The sequence below is a fragment of the Esox lucius genome, chromosome 2 (genome assembly GCF_011004845.1).
Source record: "Esox lucius isolate fEsoLuc1 chromosome 2, fEsoLuc1.pri, whole genome shotgun sequence".
In the NCBI taxonomy this organism is placed as follows: domain Eukaryota; kingdom Metazoa; phylum Chordata; class Actinopteri; order Esociformes; family Esocidae; genus Esox; species Esox lucius.
Window position 1 is genome coordinate 33,382,415 of NC_047570.1, and position 16,832 is coordinate 33,399,246.

General features: G+C 42.3%; 1 protein-coding gene across 6 annotated transcripts; it reads left to right on the forward strand.

The window, feature by feature from the left end:
- The first annotated feature begins 239 nt into the window (after positions 1–239).
- LOC105025304 (excitatory amino acid transporter 2-like) lies at positions 240–16,395 on the forward strand. 6 transcript variants are annotated; one of them, XM_034287308.1, is made up of 12 exons: positions 4,581–5,010; positions 5,361–5,457; positions 5,772–5,890; positions 6,826–6,965; positions 7,934–8,086; positions 8,538–8,897; positions 9,326–9,452; positions 9,661–9,894; positions 10,370–10,564; positions 10,671–10,805; positions 12,073–12,301; positions 13,289–16,395. In XM_034287308.1, exons 4-12 carry the CDS (start codon positions 6,836–6,838, stop codon positions 13,379–13,381), a joined length of 1,656 nt encoding a protein of 551 aa, XP_034143199.1. In that variant the 5' UTR covers positions 4,581–5,010; positions 5,361–5,457; positions 5,772–5,890; positions 6,826–6,835; the 3' UTR covers positions 13,382–16,395. The 6 variants fall into 6 exon arrangements, with proteins under 6 accessions (XP_010894202.1, XP_034143199.1, XP_034143204.1 ...); XM_034287313.1 differs by lacking the exon at positions 5,772–5,890; XM_034287312.1 differs by lacking the exon at positions 5,361–5,457.
- Positions 16,396–16,832: the final 437 nt, after the last annotated feature.

Genomic DNA, 16,832 nt, shown 5'->3' on the forward strand with positions numbered 1-16,832 from the left:
CGTGGTTTTATGTCTGGGTTGGTGGTGTTGTTTGTTGATATCTGGACGCAGCACTTGGGGAGACTGGGGAGAATGTCATGATACTGTAAATAGGAAAAGTGAAAGCCTGATCATCCGTTGCTTGGAGTACAACCTCACCTCATACCTATCACTCATAGTGCATACTGCATAATCACACCTGAATGTGTGTGTGTGTGTGTGTGTGTGTGTGTGCATGAGTCTGAGCTGGAGAGAGGGACATTCAAGGTTTTCACGCACCAGAGCAACAGTTGGAGATGTGGGGAAGGACCTGATTCCTGCCCATGAATGAATCTAATCACTTGCATCATTGAACACAGATTTGAGAGGATTTCATTTGTCTGAGAAGATTTATTGTCAAAGGACACTTTCTTTCCATTAGCGAGACAACTTGAAGCAACACGATTGACATTTCCACAGGTGAGTTGTATTGGATTATGTGCCTAATGTTATCGAAATTGAGAATACCATTAATATATTACCTACTACTACCAGTGGGTAGCAAAAAATCTGGTGTTTGGCTCTTGAAGAATTTTTATTGTTGAGAATTTTTTTTCAACTTTTGCAAATTCTGATTAACACACTTAAAGCTAGACTTAAAACCAGAGTGAAGTTTATTTATGATATTTATGATTGTAATTACTACACCTAATGTACTACATCATAGTTTAGTGTTTTTACTAAATGAGATGCTTGGGACAACCCTACTCTGACTTGACCTCTTTAAAGTTGACATTGAAAACTGTTAGGTAAGGTTATGATAAGGTTCAGATTAGGTTAATCTAAGGGATAGGTTTAGATAAGGTTAGGGTTGAAGTAAGGTTAAGGTTAGTGTTAGGTTTTGGTAAGCTTTGTTAGGGAAAGGATAAGATAAAGGTTAGGTTGGGGTCAGGGTTAGGTCTGGGTATGGTTAGGGAAATGGTTTGGATAAGGTTACAGGTAGGGTAAGGTTATGGTTATGTAAGGTTAGGGTCAGAGTTAGGCAAGGGTATGATTAAGGTTAGTGTAAGGTCAATGGTAGGGCCATGGTAATGTAGGGCTATGAAAGGTTAGGGTTAGGTAAGTCACCAATTGATGTAAGTGTGAGGTCAATCGTAGTGTCAGTGTAATAGTTAGTGTTGTTTAAGTTATAGGTTAGGGTCACGGTTAGCGCAAGGTCAATGGTAAGGTCAGTGTAAGGTTAGGGTATGATTAAGGTTAGTGTACGTTCAGTGGTAGGGTCAGGGTTTAAGGTCCTATAGACGTAATTTAGAATCACCCAAATAGCAACTAGTGGAACAATAAAAATAGCAGATGCTGTAAAGTATTTTGTTCCAGTCTATAAGATCATAGTGGCTCCTGTAGAGTCTTTGGACACTCTGTCACAGGGTAGTAAGCTGTATTCCTTTTACTCTGATCTGAAATACTTCCCATTGCCAGTGAACAACCTTGACCAATGGATAAACTTTCATTAGCAGACGTTTACCTTGTTAGCTTTGCAGCTTGCTCAGAGTAGCTCCAATGATAACCAGCGGGAGCATCATTTCAGTGGTGATGGTGGTGCACATGGTTGTTAATGCTCAGATATGAGCATTCCTCCTTGAGCAAGAGTTAACAATAACAGAGGAAAATAACAGAGGACATGAATGTCCTCTGCTTTGGCAAGGACATTGATGGAAAACTCAGAAATTTGGGATTGGTCTTTATCATTATGGATACGGTAGGGATTACGTTATTTATTTTAAATGTTAAAAGTTTCAGAAACATGCACCAAACCAAAAATAATTGTTATTAAGTATTATGAAAAAATACCTATCAAGGTGTTCTTGGACGAGCAAGCAGCAACTCCTAACCTACTCTTTTATTCTCTTTCGTATGTAGCCCCATTTTTTAAGCTAGCTTCAACTAGCTTCAGAATTCAACTGTTTAGTCAGTTGTTCTCTACATTTTTCATTCGGACACACTTGTTCCATTGCAGTTGTAATCAAGAGTTGAATTATCTAACCAACTGGAGTACAAATACAAAGGGGCATTTTCTACTTTTTGTATGTCCTGTCTCTGGCTCGACCCAATTTGTTCAATATAATTCATGCTAAGGGATGGCGAAGAAGTGGTCTCTGCTTGAACAAATTTAGCAACTTCGGTGTCCATGACAGTATGGGCAAGTAGGAGAGGCTCAACGTACAACAATGAAAAGACATACAAATGCATATTGGGAGTTGTATTTCCATTTGCACGCTATCATTCAAATTTCAACACTCAGGTGAATCATGAAAAACTTTCAGTCTTGGATTGTAATTTGTTTGTTCCAATTTCAAGACTAGGACAAAACGTATTAGATAAATCCATATACTAAACCTTTGCGTTGCTCCATGAGTGTTTATGTTTCTTTGTTGTCTTTACCTGTGTGTGTGTGTGTGTGTGCGTGTGTAAGATTAGGACAGCTCAGCACAGATTAGATAATTTTAGACTTGATGCCCTCTAACCATGGTGTGTGGTCAGGTGGAGTAACATGAGGAATGCGTACCTAAGGGTGTAGCTGAAGTCAGAGACGGGGGGACACCTTGAGGGTGTAGATGAAGTCAGAAACTGGGGATACACCCTGGGGATGTAGGTGAAGTCAGAGACGGGGGGACACCTTGAGGTTGTAGGTGAAGTCAGGTGTGGGGGGAGACCCTAAAGGTCTTGGGGAAGTCTGGAACTGGGGAGAAACCCTGAAGGTCTTGGGGAAGTCTGGAACTGGGGAGAAACCCTGAAGGTCTTGGGGAAGTCTGGAACTGGGTAGAAACCCTGAAGGTCTTGGGGAAGTCTGGAACTGGGGAGAAACCCTGAAGGTCTTGGGGAAGTCAGTTATGGGTAGAAACCCTGAAGGTCTTGGGGAAGTCTGGAACTGGGGGGGAGAAACCCTGAAGGTCTTGGGAAAGTCTGGAACTGGGGGGAGAAACCCTGAAGGTCTTGGGAAAGTCTGGAACTGGGGGAGAAAACCCTGAAGGTCTTGGGAAAGTCTGGAACTGGGGGAGAAAACCCTGAAGGTCTTGGGGAAGTCTGGAACTGGGGGAGAAACCCAGAGGGCGCACTGTAATCCTGTGTAGGATATTTTTGAATGTGGCTCAACTATGTGGTTCAAAATGTGAACACTGGCCATGTTTGGGGATTTACAACTCTCTATGAGCATGAGAGAACAGACTGAAGTGGTTTACTGGACCCATAAGTTCCAATTTCCACCACTTGACAAAACTGTTAATTCAGATCAGACCTAAAATAATCGGTCACCTGTGCCTGTAAAACATGAGTACCACTCTGCTTTAAAGAGTCTGAATTAAAACATTTATTCAAATAAGGCATACCATTAATCTCCTGAAGATACCGCTGAGCGGTAGATCTGCAGAGACGGAGATCTACTATCCTGTAGGTTTTCTCTCCAAGCCCAGTTGTGAGTACGCTGATTTAGCTTCAAATTCAGCTAAGCAGAACCAGCTTTGCACAGAGAACTTACAGTACAGCAGCTCTGAAGGAACAGAGAAGCCCTGATGTAGATACTATATACTGTAAGAGCACTTGGAGACACAGTCTTATTTTAATACACCCCACCAGGAACTGAACTCATAACCTTTGCCGTCAAACAGGGCATTATCAGTTTACTGAAGGGTGCCTATAAGGGACAATGGTTTTCATCTTTCTTGTTTTAGAACCTTTTCTCTGAGAGCGTCAGGTAACTTCTAATGTCGCCGGTCACTCTTGAGAGACGACATGTATGTTATTATCTTGTCCTAAGTTGCTCCATTTGTTTTTGATAACCTGGCGGCTGAGGCAAAACAAGTAGAAACACAGTACAGTGATCAGGATCTGAAGTGGCAGGATGTTAGTCATTTCCTTATAACTCACACAAAACATAAGCCGCTGTAGGTGTAGTTGATGTGAACATTGGTAAACCCACCTATGGAAGCCAAATCACACCAGAATAATGTGGTCAGAAGTGGGCCTAAATGTTTTGCTCTCTTTCAGTTAAATGAAATGCACTGCAACAAATTCCTGGAAACACTTTTTGGAGCTGTAGTTTTAAAAAAATGCATTGTTTTACAATGCACAATAGCAGTTGAAGGTCAGTTTCACTTCTTATCATTTTCGATCATTTTCATGTAGGTCCTAAAACGCCATGTGAAATGGTAAAATTCATCAAGGTATATCCATTTCAAAGCAGCTATACATGTTTGCTCAATACAAGCAAGTTTATTTATATAGTACAATTCTTACACAGAAGCAATTCAAACAGCAAATTAAGGGTGAGGAATAGCAAAGACTTCTGGAGAGTAAACAAATCATGTTGTCTGATTCATTACATCAGAAAGTTCCCTCTCCTCTTTGTATACATCTACGTTGGCCAAACAACACAGACGTCAGTCAAATGTAACCGGACAAATATTCCCACTCTTGAATATCCGACCTGCAGGCCTGCTTTGTTTGAGGATCCCGTGGGTGTTTATTCTGCCTCACATCTGAAGCATCTCTGGGTATTATTTTAGGATGGATTAGACAGGGAGAGAGAGAGCGAGAGAGAGAACAAAAAGGAGGTTGGCACCAAGGATTTCACTTGCATCTTACAATTAAGTTGAGCTCGCTGACTCCGCCCTTCTAACTCTGGGAGCCCAGATACCAGCCTTCATGTTGATTAGTTCAGGTCCACACACATGCTTGGATGAGTCGGCTTCAGTGACTGTGGATACCCTTTGTCCTACACGAGCATTGCTGGGGATTTGTTGTGCTTTGGATGCTGAGAAGGTGTGGTTGGGCTCCTTGTTGCGAACATCTCCTGACTAGCCTCCAGATCCAAATGCCCTTTGTTTGAGGGACAGGGCACCTTCTTACATTTGTGGATCTTCACTGAATCTCCAAGATGGATAGGCCGTGAATTTCCTGTACTTTCTTTAGCTACATTATTGCAGCTCATGACTGACTAAGTGGTAATTCTTTGCAACGTCATTTTCCATTCCAAATTACAGACAGCAAAAACAGGTAAGCACGATTTGAGGTTAAGGTTCATTCTTTTCTTCAAAATCCCCAAGAACGTGTACTCCCTATTAGAACTTTTAACAATAAATGTTTACTGCATATATAATTCTTATTGCATAACAATATTCAGGAGTTCTTTCAGTTGATCCCTTATCTGAGACCCAAACTCTAGATACAGACAGGTATATTGTGCACATTGTTGGTTTAAATATCTTTATTGGAGTGTTGTGCTACAGTAATGTGCTACAGTGTTAGGGTGGGTTTGTTTTGCAACTCAAGCATCAGTGCACTCAGGTATGGTGACAAACGCACAATCTCTCATCATTAATTTTTGCTTGACGTTTGGGAATCAGAGGTCATCCCATTGTCGACATAAGGCTGGAACACTCTGCCCTTTGACTTCCTGTGCATCGTCCAGGCAGCTCAAAGAGATGTAGCCTATGTTCTGAGGTACATAATGGCATTAGTGCATAATTAAATCAATTAAAATGTAATTGTGTTGGTTATATGCCTTGGATTCTGATTTGCGTGCTTCACCGTCACCACAGCCTGTCTCTAGTTGTCTGTATAATGTTCAGCTCGTGAGCATAAGCAGTGTGTTTTTTTGAACCGATGCATCGTGAAGCCGATATGCTCTGAGGATGGGTGAAGAGCTGTGAATCAAACAATAATCCTCTGCCCACCGATCGGTAATCAGGGCTTGACCCACCTTGCTAGGTAGCCCCTGTGAGGTTATGTAACTAAACTTCTGGTGTGCTTGACAGTCTAATTTCATCAGACTTAACTGGCTTAAGTCCTCGAGGGGCCACTATTTCAGACAGCCTCGGATGGGCATTGCAGTCACAACCTATTAACTGCCCTGTCGTCACATCTTCAGTTTTAGGTAGGTAAACACTGTGCAATGCAAACGCTGACTCCGACTCCAAATTCCATTTTAGATATAGGGAGTTTTTTCTCCTGTGCCCATTTAAAGCGATTTTTGAGGACAGTGCAGAACTCCATGAAACACGGGGGGTGCGCCAAGATGGTCTTCATATCGAAGACGGCTTAGACTGATGACCCTGTGACAGCGGGTGGGGGGTAGTTGCTTGACAGCACACACAGGTTATACTCCCCAGAGAACTTAAAGGACGCCAGAAGCGGGCAGGGGCGGAACCTTTAAGTCGAAGAGCTTTTAAAACACACAACAACAGGGCTAACAGACATGTGGCGGCGCTGACGTGATTGGTCGACTAGGTCGGAGGAGGGACAGGAGGACTGGCCCGCGTGCGAAGACTTCCATGTCAGCAGGACAAGATTATCAAAGAGCTCCTGCCAATGGAGAATCACTGTGTCCTCAGAGCAGCTTAGATCAGAGATCAAGGAGGTTAAGACAAAGTCAGCTGCCGACCGCAGACAGTACACGAGTGCACACAATGTACCTATTTACAAGTGATGGTGGGCCAAGATATCTAGTAGAAAGCATCGAGGTATTTAATATACAGTGAGGTTTTGAATTCACTTCGCGCATCATTAATCATTTGATCTGGCAGGGATCGCAGCCAGTTACAAAATACACAGTATGCATTTACACAGCACACATATACACACTACACATGCACACTACTAGTGCACACACCACATATAAACCATCCCTTTTTTCTCTCCCAGTCCCCGGGTGTGATCCTATCTGCACCCAGTCGCCCAGTGACCTCTCAACACTGCATAACAGAATTGTGAAAGCATTTTTACTAGACCCTTCAGTTGACCAGACGTTATTGAAAACGGGGAAATTAACAGACATCCCATCTCTCTGTCTTCACCTTGGTCCCCCTCCAGGGCCAACGCAATGCAAAAGCACGTGGAGGTCAGAATGCACGAAAGCCATTTGGAGCCGACTCTGGAAACTCCTCAGCCGATGTGCTGGGGAATATGTAGCAAGTTAAGGAATAACCTCGTTCTCTTCCTCACCATCCTTGGTAAGTGAGCCTCGGTGCCGACTGGACACCTAGCTTAACAGGCAAATGCCCAATGGGATGAGCCGCTATTTGTGGTGCCCGCTGGATTTGTATAAATGTGTGTTTTTCTTCATATTTTGTAATTGGAGGCCAGCGAGTACAGTGCTGTGCAGTGAGTGAAAGCATAATTCCCCCATGCCTAGAGCCTATGGGTTTCAGACTCCTTTCTAGAGCACCCGATTCCAATCCTGAGGACCCGGGTTCGAGTCCGAGTAGGACCTGTTACACTGGTGCCGTGACCCGGATGTGGGAGTAAGGTTTAGGGGGGGTGAGTGTAACGAAGGCCAGCAAGTGCTGTGCAATGAGTGAAAACCCCAATCCCCGACACCTTAAGAGGCGCTCTGGCGACAGACACTAGAGACCATGGGTTTTAGCCTCCTTGTTAGAGTGCCTGACTCCCACACTGAGGACCAGTGCTCAAGTCCGAGCACAACCAGTTACATATGCATAAATTGGTTTGATTAAAAATCAGCAGAATCCTATTATTATATCCTATTACTACTGTGTGCCCATCATTTCTGCTCCTATTCTTTCGCTGCACAGTTGTATAAGGGTACAATTATTACGTTTTTCTATATTTTTTTAGCATAAAATGTAGCTAATTATTGTGTCTTTGATACAGACCTTTTGCTCATCTATATCAAGGGTGTCAATGCTTTTTTTTAAATGTATGTAAGTCGTAGAAAGGATATCAAGAGATGAAGCTTGTTATGCTCAAGGACTGGCATTTGAATGATTAAAAACACTCCTTTTAAATTGAAGATTACAGCTGAAGTTCTCCATTTGTTCTCAGATTGAGAAATACAACCACTATGTGAAATAACTGAAGCATTTTAAATAGAGGAGAGGGCACCCCAAGAGCAAGCTTTGATTAATACATCAGAAATGTGAAGTCTAGTTGATGCAATGGCGGTGCTTTCGTTGTTCAGGTGTGATCGCCGGCTCAGTTACTGGGGTCCTACTGCGCCCAATGTCACCACTATCGCCCGATGTGGTCATGATCATCGCTTTCCCAGGAGACATTCTGATGAGGATGCTGAAGATGCTCATCTTGCCTCTCATAATTTCCAGTCTGATCACAGGTATACATGCACAACCCCATTACTGATTTCATACCACAACCCTCTCACTTGTGTTATACCACCCGGCCTGCCACTGGTGTTATACCACAGGCCTGTCACTGGTTATATACCATAACCCTGTTACTGGTGTTATACCACCCGGCTTGTCACTGGTGTTATACCACAGGCCTGTCACTGGTGTTATACCACAGGCCTGTCACTGGTGTCATACCACCGGCCTGTCACTGGTGTTATACCACAGGCCTGTCACTGGTGTCATACCACCGGCCGGTCACTGGTGTTATACCACAGGCCTGTCACTGGTGTTATACCACCGGCCTGTCACTGGTGTTATACCACAGGCCTGTCACAACACGTGCCGCCAGATGATGTGGACATCACTGCAGCGTTTTCTGAAGCTTTGCCTGACCAGCGGTCAAACCCCCCCTCTCTCACCTCCCTCCCACTACAGGACTGGCGGGGTTGGACGCCAAATCCAGCGGCCGCCTGGGAACCAGGGCAATGGTCTATTACATGTCCACAACCATCATCGCCGCGGTCCTCGGCGTCTTTCTGGTGCTGCTCATCCACCCGGGGAACCCGAAACTCAAGTCTAACCTTGGGCCAGGCAAGAAAAATGACGATGTCTCCAGTCTGGATGCCTTCTTCGACCTCATTCGGAACCTCTTCCCGGAAAACCTGGTCCAGGCCTGCTTCCAGCAGATCCAGACTACCGTCACCAAAGTGCCTGTGCCAACCAACAGAACAAGGGCACCACCGCAGTTCACCATCAAAAAGGGCCTCCAGTATAAAAGTGGCATGAACGTATTAGGTTAGTAGGGTCATTTTAAACCATGCTCAAATCAAGCTACCAGCACTTGTTATGTAGACTGATTATGAAATTTCTGATTCCCAAGAAAAGAAAAACAGCTAAAGTTCAGCTCATTGCTTAAATACAGACATCATCATGATGTGAATAATTTTGCGTTATGTCTCCAAAGAAACCGAGATTTAAATGAGGGTATTCTTTTTTAAACTACTGTAGGCAAATGTGACAGTTTTCGTTTGGTGTCAAAGGAATTGAATTGTTTAAGGGCATACAGACGATTTAAAGACTGTGTTAACTGAGAAAGTCCTAAGCATTGTAAAGAGTTGAATGGACTACAGAGGAGTTATGACCATGTGGTTTTCAGTACCAGCTTATTGTCTTACCAATCTAAATAACATATTGTCCACCTTGTGCCTCATTTGAATTTGTAGGTTTGATCGGCTTCTTTGTGGCTTTCGGGATAATCATGGGAAAGATGGGTGAAAAGGCCAAACTCATGCTGGAGTTTTTTAACGTTCTCAATGAGATTGTCATGAGGATAGTTGGCATGATTATGTGGTAAATATTCTCCCTTGAGTTATTCACCTCTTGAACACACACTAAAAAATATGTTTTATGGTAATCCATGGCAACCACTTTGTCCAAATGAGAAAAGTTCTATTTATTATAGTAAATATTCCTCCATCTTATTGTTTCCAAAATAGGCTTTTCCCTGTTGTTTATTTTTACCAAACTTCCAAACTAATCTCATTAAGGTCTCTTCCAGGTACTCCCCTTTTGGTATCGCCTGTCTCATCTGTGGGAAGATCATCTCAATCGATGATCTGGAAATGGTTGCCAGGCAACTAGGAATGTACATGGTGACGGTAATTGTGGGCCTCATTATCCATGGTGCAATATTTCTCCCGCTAATATACCTAGTCATCGTGAGGAAGAACCCGTATGTCTTCTTCATGGGTATCTTCCAGGCCTGGGTCACTGCTATTGGGACAGCATCCAGGTACAAAACAAAAAACAAATGTTTCCTTGTGTTACACTCACTTTCACTAGAAAAACATATAATTGTTTTCGCCAGAACACATTCTTTACCCAGCTTTTCTTTGTCTGCTTGCACTTTCCTCTGGCCTCCCTACACTGATTTGTATTGGGGCTCTGGCTCTGCATGTTTTCAACCAGACAGACAAAACAGCATGGCACCAGTTGTTTTTATCTTCAATCTACAGATACATTATACATTACAGATTGTACACAAGATACTATGTGATTCATGCCAAAGAGTGTTGAAAGTGTTGTTGGATTTCTTCACACACTATCAGGAGTGTTAATTCTCATAGACAAACTGCTTAACGTCAGACACTTTAAAAGTCACTATTCAAGGGAACATTATCCCTAATAAAAAACATATTATGTAAATGTGGTGTTTAATGAAGTTCCGAGTCTGGCCATGTCACGAACATTGTTCCCGTCTCTGTTAGTGCTGGCACCCTGCCTGTCACATTCCGCTGTCTGGAAGAGAACTTGGGCATCGACAAGCGAGTGACACGGTTCGTGCTCCCCGTGGGCGCCACTATCAACATGGATGGCACCGCACTTTACGAGGCCGTGGCGGCCATTTTTATCGCCCAGATGAACAACATCAACCTTGACTACAGCCAGATCGTCACTGTCAGGTAGACACTTTGGATTCCACTCGCAGAAAACTACAGTAGCTACAGTAAGGAGTTGATTTGAGAGGTTTTGAATATAATTTACTGAGCTATTTCGTCCCACCTGTAGCTTGACAGCAACCTTGGCAAGCGTGGGAGCGGCCAGCATCCCCAGTGCCGGGTTGGTGACCATGCTATTGATCCTGACCGCGGTTGGTCTACCCACACAAGACATCAGTCTGTTAGTGGCGGTTGATTGGCTGCTGTGAGTTGTCAATCCATTTTTTGTATCATCCATATACACACACATACACATTTGCTTATTGCGAAACCTTATATCCAACCTTGATCCTAACGCCTACCCTTACTCTAACCCTAATTTTAAAGAGATACTTCAGGATATTTTCCCATTCACACACAGGAACTGACAAAGACCATTTTTATGTCTCCACATGTAGTTTGAAGAAAGTTAAGGGTAGCATATCACTAACTTAGCACAATTGCCAGATGTCAATGATTAGGTAATAGCCAGCTCTTCTCAAAAGCAGGGACACCTAACTACACCAAAACTGACTGGTTAGTATTACAAAACCATACATGGTAAACTGCAAGATGAATAATGCTCACTGAGAATCAAAACAAATAGATTCAATCAGCCTCCTCATTTACAGCCTTTGGATTATGTTGGATGTTTGTGCTCTTTTCACATAACACTGGGTGTGGGTGTGTAAACATAACTACTGGGAAAGAATTTATTACTGCTAGGAAATCTTTGGGAAATCATTGTAGCATTTGGAAACCGTGGAATACGTCAGTGGTGGAGAGTCAAGTCTGAGGTGGAGGGAGTCAGTTCTGAGCTGGAGAGAGTCAGTTCTGAGGTGGTGTCAGTCCTGAGGTGGAGAGAGTCAGTTCTGAGGTGGAGTCAGTTCTGAGGTGGAGAGAGTCAGTTCTGAGGTGGAGTCAGTTCAGCAGTGGAGAGAGTCAGTTCTGAGGTGGAGTCAGTTCTGAGGTGGAGTCAGTCCTGAGGTGGAGTCAGTTCTGCAGTGGAGAGAGTCAGGTCTGATCTGGGCTGGTGGTGCAGCAGTAAGGGACTTGTAGTGCTATGGATTGAGGGGCTTTATATTTTGAGAAATAAAAGCAGAATTTCCCAGCTTTGGACAAGGGCTGGCTAGTATTTATTCACTGACATCTGGCAATTGCGCTAAGCTAACGAGATGCCAGCAACTTTCTTCAAACTGGACACAGCAACATACTAATGGTATCTATCCATTCATCTGACTCTAGGTAAGGGCATTTCCACAAATCACAAAATCCCGAAGTATCCATTTAACCCAACCCTAATCTTAACCTTAGCAACTTCAATGTCTATCCATAACGCCTCAACCTAACCTATGTGTACACATGTATACACACACCTGGATCACAAACACACATAAAATCTGTTTTTTTACCTCAAGGCGAAAGACTGTCCTAAAAATATAAATATATTTTTGTGTTTGTCTCTGTGTGTCTCTTTCTCCACGCTTATACAGGGACAGGTTCCGAACCTCTGTCAATGTGGTTGGGGATTCCTATGGGGCCGGTATCGTGTACCATCTATCCAAAGATGAGCTCGACGCATTCGATTTGAGCATAATGCGCTTGGCGTCGCAAAAAATCGACGCCTTCGAAATGACTAAATCCCAGTCCTACTACGAGAACAACGCCAACCAGAGTGTTTACGAAGCCCGTCACAGCACAGTCATGATAGATGACTGCAAGGTACACTTCATCTTTAAGGATATAGAGACGTGCATGTAGACTCCCATCGTAATCACAGCCATCTTGTTGACTTTTCTCTTGGTAGGTACACAAATATATTATACGGGATGAAAAATATTTTTTATACACATTTTTTTATTTGTATGAAAAAGCAGTTTTGTGATGCCTGTATATCTTTTTAACACTTGGAATATATTTGTAACAAAATCTCTCTTTGCTTTTCTTACTTTGTCTTTTATCATTATGTGACATGAGCAGTGTGTCTTTCTAAATATGGGCATGTATTTGTGGTAGCCCAGCTTACACAATCCTCCATAGTTTGAAGGCACATTTAAACCACAGCTAGTGGTATGCATGAAGACTGCTATTTCATTACATTTCATCTAGTGGCAGACTAATCATGGACCTGTTAAATTCTTTATTTGATTAGGGAACTGTAGGTATGGCAAAAAGTTGACAAAAGATCTGTGCCCTTTTTTTCCCAGAGCACTTTAATTATAAATTATTCATGAATCACAGTTCCATTGTGTTGCTTGCATGGGGCAACGACTGTTTGTCTGATTTACGCTGCTATCCGGTTGCTTTATACAATCAATTTATTCACCATTATTTTACTGGTATTTATGTTGGGCAGAGAATCCATAAAATACATGGCCACATTAGAGAAACAAAACTGACTCATAAATGTTTTGACATTCTCCTGTCAGTGAGAAAAAAAAAAAAACGAATTTGAATCTACCAAATGTATCTCCAGCATTCACAGAGTATACTTTGTGAATTTTTTTCCCTTTCTTACCATTTGGACCCAATTTGCGGGGGAGATTCTCAACCGATTCTACCCCAAAAAATTAAACCAATCAAACAAATTCAAGCAAATGGATGGCCTGCAAGTATTACCGTAGTGGTTTCTCTGCTCCAAAATGATTGACACCTTTAATGGCAGTGCCCTGGTCTTACAGTCAGATGTCCCCTGGTAACTGCTTGCAGGTATCCATGGGCAATGGAAACGGCCACCCCAACGGGCACACCAACACCGCCGATTTCTCCCTTGTTGAGGAGGAACCGTGGAAGCGCGAGTAGAACAGCATACAGATCCTGCTCCGCCTTCCCCTGGTTTCCAGAAGCTTCCCCCTTCTGCTGAAAAAAACAGAAAGTAACTAAATGTCAGAGCCACCAGAGCTCATGGTAGCTTTGTAATCTCTATCCTTGCTCTCTGCTGGTCTCATGTCGTGTGGTCTGACCATGGTAAATGCACTGACTATGGAATGAACATACCCCATCCCACAAAAAAAACAAACAATGTACAACTAACGTACAAGAAGTTACAAATGATACAAGACCTACATAGGTCTCAATTAGATCGCGACCTCCAAAAACCGATTACTAATGCTGAGCTGGTGCTTTCTGAGGCACAGTTTAGTGAGAAGGGCCCATTCTGGGTGCTGCGTTCTGAGCCTTACTGCATCCGGCCTGCTCTCTGATAAACACGACACAGAATGTTTGTCATGCTACATAAACTTTGGAGGTACATAAACTTTGGTCCTTTTGGTTTTTTTTTTGTAATCGAAATATGTAGGGGTTTTGTTAGCTTCAGAGGAAGCGCTGAGAATGTGTGCTCATGGGATGTGGCTTTGCCACTTGTGTACAACGTTCAGTTGAGCTGTATTATGGTGGAAGTTGGAAACCCTCTCTTTAGAAAACCATTTTGTCAGTCGTCACAATTGAATAATAATCACCAAGTTATTTAATTTTCATAAACACTTGAATGTCTTGTCTTTTTGGAGTGGTGGTCGATTCATTTTTACTAACTGGGGTTTCCAGAGTGTCTTTGACGCTTCCCAAAACCCGCTGCCTTCTGATACATAAGAATAAAATAACTTACACAGCCTTGGTGAATGACATCCCCCTTCCCACAAAATATAAATGCAAAAACCGCCAAGACAGACATCAAACTGAATAGCTTCTAGCAGGACCACTTTTTTCAAACTGTCAATGCAAAAAGAGTCCAAAAACAATTGGAAGTAGATTCACAATTATGCACGGCGCTGAAGGAGCTGCAGCACCTTTCACTGTTTTGACTTAGAGGATTTAACTCTGGCATCGGCACACATGATCAGCCCCTAAGCACTGGAGCTTACCTCTGGACTTAACATCACTAAATGCCTCCAAACTTGGCTGCTGGGTATTTATAGACAGCCAACAACGCAAATGGCCCATACGGACGGTGTTAGGAAGACATGTGCAGAAGCAGGCGGGTAGTGGATTTGATTTGTTCCCTCCCCTGGCTGGAAAAGCACACACACACACACACACACACCAACAATAAATATATTATATATGTTTTTGTGTGTGTGTGTGTGTGTGTGTCTGTATATATGTATGTCTGTGAATGAGTGTGTGTGTGTGTGTGTGCAGGAAGACGAGGTGGAGTAGCAAGGGTGCATTGTCTTGTGAGCTGAGTGCTTGTCTGCACGTGCACAGCGTGTTGCTATTTCTATGCTAAACGACAACCTTTTGCCTTGAAGATGTCAACTGCATGCCCTGCAGTCAGTCGGCGTGACGACTAGGACCATGGAAATTAGTCAAACCGTCCATATCCCTAGAGAATTTGTCCACGTCCAAATCCAGTGTCGCGCCGTGTGACACTGACCAAGGAAGGCAGGTCCTACCTTTTGTGAACTTTTATTTTAGGCACTCTCAAACCAAGTGTTCGCTATGTCAACACAGTAAATATAATTGCAGCTAATGTATATTGCAATTACTAATTAGATTACTATTTGGGGTTAGGCGTCATGTGCACGAACGTGCACTGTTACTTTCACTGGAACATGACTAATGATGTTCTGCAACGACAAGGATAGAACTCTGCAATGGATTCTGGGTAGTGTCACAACAGGGCACGCTAGTTTAAGCCAGTGCTCACCAAACCACTCTAGCCAAAATCTGATAAACAGCAATTAAATCTCCATGTTTAAAGTGCCTCCTTGCACTTTGTGTATATAACATGTAGATCCAGGTGTATATTTTGGTGAAAGTTGTATAGAACTCCAAACAAATACAATCCCCCGGGGTTTTTGCTCAGGGTTTCAATAATTATATAAAATGTATGTATATGCAGATATAAAAATGTGAACAACTTTGTTTGCATTTTTCTTTGGCTAAGAGTCAAATAGTTTCATATAGGTAATTACTTGTTAATATACATATCCAATTGTTTGGTCTTTTTCAGGGTGATAGCTGTTGTTTAAACTCTTTATGCATACACAGAATGTTCCAGAATACAAGACTGGAAAGAAAGAAAATTATGAGATAAAATATGTATTTTTCAGATGCTATTATGGACTGGGCGGTGTTATTTCATGGTTGCTTTTAAAGTGTTATTATTCATTTTATTATTAGGATGACAAGATAAGAGGGAAGAGGCAAATTAATGGGTGTTGTTTTCTCAGAGCTGTATCAAGAAGACAGGGCAGGCATCAAAAGAGCGTTGGTGCTGGCAGCAATGTCTGTTTTGTTAGCTGAACATCATATCCATCCCACCTTTGCAAAATGTTGTCAAGGCATAGCTTACCATGGTAAACAATCAGTGCTTCGTGAATTCCTTTTTATTTTTAGTCACACCTTTTGTCTCAGTTTGGCTTTTTCCTCTTGTAATTTTTCTATGTTGAAATGTAAAATTAGATAATTCTGTCTATTTTCTATCATTGATTTTGATTTAATGCACATATGGGTCAAATATCATATTGAATTTTTTTTTTCTTTTTCTCACTGTTGTTTGACTTATTTCATTTCAGTCTGCTTATGTACCATGTCTGTGGTTGACAGTGAGATTGTGTGAGAAGGTGTAGGAGGTGGTGATAAATGTTCAGTCTTTGTGACCGAACAATAATTGGTCAAAACTCCAAATGACTACCAATCTACCTGATCACATCTGACCCCATAATTTGTCTGTACCACATGTGTCTACCATGTCTGGTTTGCTTTGGCACAGGATGGCTGCCCTTGACAGCATGGTTCGGGCATTGTAACATACGTATGTTCTGGAATTACAAGCAATTATGAATAATGAAATAAACTGTTGATCCTGGCAAATATCAAAGTCTGTAATTCTTTTTATTGTGTAACACTACCGGAAGCCAGGATGTCTAGTTTGACAGCGAACAAAATGTGTATTAGGTTACACTGAAATGGATTGCACTAATACGTTACTAATTTATTTACTTTATTACTGTTTAGCAATAAAGTTAGATTTCATCACACTGAGTGCATAACAGACATCAAGTTTTACATACCAAGCACAAACCAGCAGATACCTGTAGTCCAATCTAATGTAAAATGCTCAGCTAAGGCACGCTCACAAACAAGAGGCCAAGACTTCTAGTTACAGAACATCCGAAACACTTTATTGGCCTGGCTATTTAAGGGTGAAAAGAAGAGGTGAAAGCAATAATATATGATCAGAACAATTGTTATGACACTACCCTGTTGGTCTCTCTACTGATACTCTGTTTTGTAAAAGCGATTGTTCCCA

Excerpts from the sequence above, each read along its gene's own strand:
- LOC105025304 (XM_010895900.5), top strand. The coding sequence starts at position 6,836 with ATGCAAAAGCACGTGGAGGTCAGAATGCACGAAAGCCATTTGGAGCCG. Across the intron at positions 10,806-12,072 it reads GTGGCGGTTGATTGGCTGCT|GGACAGGTTCCGAACCTCTG; the intron begins GTGAGTTGTCAA and ends ACGCTTATACAG. Across the intron at positions 12,302-13,288 it reads TCATGATAGATGACTGCAAG|GTATCCATGGGCAATGGAAA; the intron begins GTACACTTCATC and ends AACTGCTTGCAG.